At 45.7% G+C, this 4195-nt stretch overlaps 1 protein-coding gene across 3 annotated transcripts in view; it reads right to left on the bottom strand.

The window, feature by feature from the left end:
• Positions 1-3310, bottom strand: part of ZNF638 (zinc finger protein 638) — a 159171-nt gene extending 155861 nt beyond the window's left edge. For all 3 annotated transcript variants that reach the window (XM_017521991.2, XM_037736138.1, XM_017521994.2), the window contains exon 1: positions 3155-3310. In XM_017521991.2, coding sequence (XP_017377480.2) covers positions 3155-3270 — 116 coding nt within the window. In that variant the 5' untranslated portion in view covers positions 3271-3310. The remainder of the gene's footprint in view (positions 1-3154) is intronic.
• Between the last annotated feature and the right edge of the window lie 885 nt (positions 3311-4195).

The following is a 4195-nucleotide window of genomic DNA, read 5'->3' on the forward strand; positions in this document are numbered from 1 at the left end:
TTTCAGGAAAAGAAAAAAAAAAAAAAAACTTTCATTGAGGAAGTTCTCTGTGTATTGGTAAGAAAAGATCTCTCAGATACATTTTCAAGTGGAAAAAGCAGTGGGAAAAAACTGCAAATACATATAAGAAGGGGAAATGTAAACCTGTTTTCACTTTCATGTGTATAAAATATCCTGGAAGGAAAAGCAATAAACTAACAATAATGAATGATTACCCAGGGCATGCAAATTGTCAGAATGAGAAATGAGAAGAAGAGAAATGAGAAAGAGGGAGACTTTACATTGTATATCTTTAAAAAATTTTTTTCTTTATTTATTTTTTTCTTTTTTACATCCTCTGAAACTTTTAAAACTTTTTAATTTTTAACACTGTGAAATTATTGTCTACCCAAATAATTTTTATTAAAAAATTTAAGTCATTTCTTTATCTTGGTTCAAAATTCAAATATTTTCAAAAATTATTTTCAGAAACTTGGGAAATAATGAAAATAAAGAAAATGATACTCCAAAGATCCCATCTGCCCAGAAGCAGGGGAAACAAAGATACTTTACTGATTCAAGCTGTGAATCCTGTTACCCAAGAGAACTTTGGTAAAGATTACAAACTGTAAAATTTTGCACATGTAAGTCAGAAGTGAGGGGACTGAACGTTCATACAAAAACCACAGCTCCTACAAGAATGCAGTAAGGAAAATGTTGAGGCCTTAGCTGGGGGGCAGGGGTGGGGGGGCAGTGCTTTTAGTAATGGCACATCACTGAGAGATAACAGAAAGACTAACGTTATCGAAACTTCACAATTTTCATGCCATTTTTAAAAATCACAGCATTTAATGTTAGTGGTCATGACATTCAAAATCACTAAAGCATTTTATCATCACATCCATTTATTGAAGGAGAAAATGCCATAATATTAATAGTTTCTGGTGGTGCTGACATTTCAATGGAGAAATAAAGTTTTAATACAAACTATAAGCCCTCCTATCCATCCACACACACCCAGAATTGCATATTTGACACTATTAACACCATTCCAAATTTGGAACCCGGGCGTGTCGTTGTGGATGAAAGCAAACCTAAGCAAATTTGGGGAAAAATAATTCTTCAAAATTGATGACCAAAAACAAAATAAGAAAGCTCAAAACTTATTTAGAAAACAAAAGTGTCAATGTACATTCAAATGATTATCCTGTTGTGGAAAATTATTTTAGATGAGATATAGCAAAATCATACAATTCACCAAATCATTATGAACACAAGGCACTTTTTAAAATGAGCAGTCCCCAACAAATTCCTTAAACCATTCTATTCTCATAAATCAGCACTAAATAAGTTTTCCTGGCCACCAAAAAACTTCCCCGGAGGCAAAAGGTATGCAAGCACTACATTTTGTAGCTCCTCTTCAATATACAACATTAAATACAAAGACACTAAGAATCCCCACAACAATGGACTAGAAAACAATACTCAAATCCCTGAAGCATATGTAAAAGATTCACAGAAAGGCTAAATTAGGGATGCTTTTTGATTTTACAAGACAATTCACAGTAGCACTGGCATTTTTTTAAAAAATTTAAAGTACTTAAGTTTTCCCTAGTTACTGAATAGAGCAGCATTACTTTCCAACATCCTAGCAAGAACAATTACAGTATTCTACAATCCCTCCATATGCCTTCATTTTTAAAAAATCCATAGCCTTCCAATCCTCAGAATTCTGGCCGCAGAGGATAAGTTACAGCACCTCTTTCTCAAGCCAGCAATCCTTTTCCTAGTCCTTAACGGGGTAAGAAATAGGCACTCCTTTTCCAGTCAAACTAACCCAGGGGCCTGGGAAAGGGCAAAGCAAGCTGCAACAATGTCACCAGAACTTGGACCTGGAAACCAGAGCCAAGAAGGATGACATAACACCAGAGTGTTCCGCTTCTGCAAAATGTCTATCATTCTCTCCACTCCTGGAGGCTCTCAGCAGCTCATACAAACGCCACAAAGATTGGGAGAAGGCAGTACAGCACTGGTATTCATTTGCATCAAGAAAGAGCAATTCGCTTCATTATTCCGAGCGTCCGTCGCAGCCTGCTCCATCCAAAGGACCGGAGGCAGACTCAGGCAAGAAGGATGAAAAGAAATAGCTGATGCTGCTATGAAGTGACCCCCAGATGGGGACGTGAGCAGTGTCCCTTGTGACTCTCGGAACATCCAAATCGCTGCAATAAACAGCTGGGCCAGCAGGACAGCCTCTCCCACGCTGGGGACAGCCCGAAGCCCGCAGCACTAGGGCTGACTTTCCTTCCGATAAGTGGATGGGAGCGGGGGGGGGCCCGAGTTATTTACACCACTCCTAAGCAAAGTGGAAAAACAAAAACAAAAACAAAATCCTTCAAAACTGATGATTCAAAACACAGTGCGTGGCTGCTCTATTCTTCCGTACTATGAGAAATTTTTTTTCTTTCTTTTTCTTTTTTAGGACCACTGCAGCTGGGTCGGGCAGTAGGGGAGAGACAGTGGATTAACTATGAGGAATTTCTCTCATGAAAGAAATCTATTATCATACAATAAGAAGCTCAAAACTTATTATTTAGAGGGGGTAGGGGGTCAATGTTGCATTCATATGACTACTCTGAAATCAAAAACTATTTTTGGATGAGATAGAGCATATTATGCAATTCTACAATGGTAATTTTTTTTTTACAAGAGTAAGCTTTAAAAACAGCTGGAGCTGGTCCAAGCGATTTCACCGACACAGAAGTCACGTTGCGCCCCCTCAGCCCACAGCTCCCAGATACCCTGCAGTGTGAGGGATCATTCAAGAACCGCCGTCTCCCCAGACCCGTGCGCACAGCGTGGCGCGTCCACTGAGCCGGCACAGACTCGCCGGAGGCGCTGCCACTGAGAGGCCAAGACAAGTGTCCGGGAGAGCGCCGGCCGGGCCAGGCGTTCTGCTGCTATTCGCTCATCCACCGGCACACCAGCCCATGCAACTGAGCGCTAAAGACAGGTTTGGGGAGTGACAGTCACGAGGGAAATCCAGACCCCAATCCCGCGACGCGGGGACGCCAGTGTGCGGCGCCCTGCTGGCCCGCCCCTTCCTGCCCACCCACCTCCAACTGCCCCAGAGCAAGGGCGAGGGCGGGAGGTACCGGGCAAAGACAGCGCTCACCGCTTCAGCGGGTCAGACACCTGCGGTGCTCCGGCAGTCGCGGAATCCGAGCTAGGCGCGACAGCCCGGGCTGCCGCCGGGTTGGTTCTCCCCGCAGGAACGCCGTCCCGGGGCATCGCAGACGGCGCGCGCGAGTCTCTGCGCGCCCCACACGCCTTGCACGCCGCCGCTTGAGCTTCAGGGCGCAGGACTCCGCGCGGCGGGGCCCGCCTACCCCCGAGCCAGCCAATGGACACCGAGCGCGGGAAGCCGGGGGCGGGCCGCTCTGCCGCCGAGTAACGCAGCAGGCTCCGCGGTCCTACGCGCACGCCCTTCCGCAGCACCCGGAGCTGTCTGGGATTGGGGGAGCACCTTCCTCAACTGGAAGGTCTGTGAAGCCTAAGGTATTCGGTACTGGCTACTGCTTTTGTGGGGGTCTTTCTGTACTTTTTAAAAGTAATAATTTCTTCGCCCGCTGTTTACAGAACACCTACTGAGGGCCAGCCATAGTGCTTGTAAACATGAGAATGAGAAAAAGCTGGCCGGGCGCGGTGGCTCACGCCTGTAATCCCAGCATTTTGGGAGGTCGAGGCGGGCGGATCACAAGGTCAGGAGTTTGAGACCAGCCTGGCCAACATGATGAAACCCTGTCTCTACTAAAGATACAAAAATATTAGCCGGGCATAGTGGTGGGCGCCTGTAATCCCAGCTACTCAGGGGGCTGAGGCAGGAGAATCACCTGAACCCGGAAGATGAGGTTGCAGTGAGCCGAGATCGCAGCACTGCACTCCAGCCTGGGCAACAGAGCAAGACTCTGCCTCAAAAAAAAGAAAGAAAAGAAAAAGCTTCCACTTTCGAAGATCCCCCAGTCATTCCGGTGGATGAGCAGATATGAACACAGGTAAATTAGGGCAGCCCACATAAGGCACATTCCAACATCAAAAGACATGTAGCAGAGGCGCCTGCCGGTGGTCCCAGGATGAACCTGTTTTGAATTAGGACACACCCCAGAGAACAGCTCCTCTATTTCTCTGTCCGCTTCACCTGAACCTGGCAAGGCAG

The sequence above is a fragment of the Cebus imitator genome, unplaced genomic scaffold (assembly GCF_001604975.1).
Source record: "Cebus imitator isolate Cc_AM_T3 unplaced genomic scaffold, Cebus_imitator-1.0 Scaffold23, whole genome shotgun sequence".
NCBI classification, from domain to species: Eukaryota; Metazoa; Chordata; class Mammalia; order Primates; family Cebidae; genus Cebus; species Cebus imitator.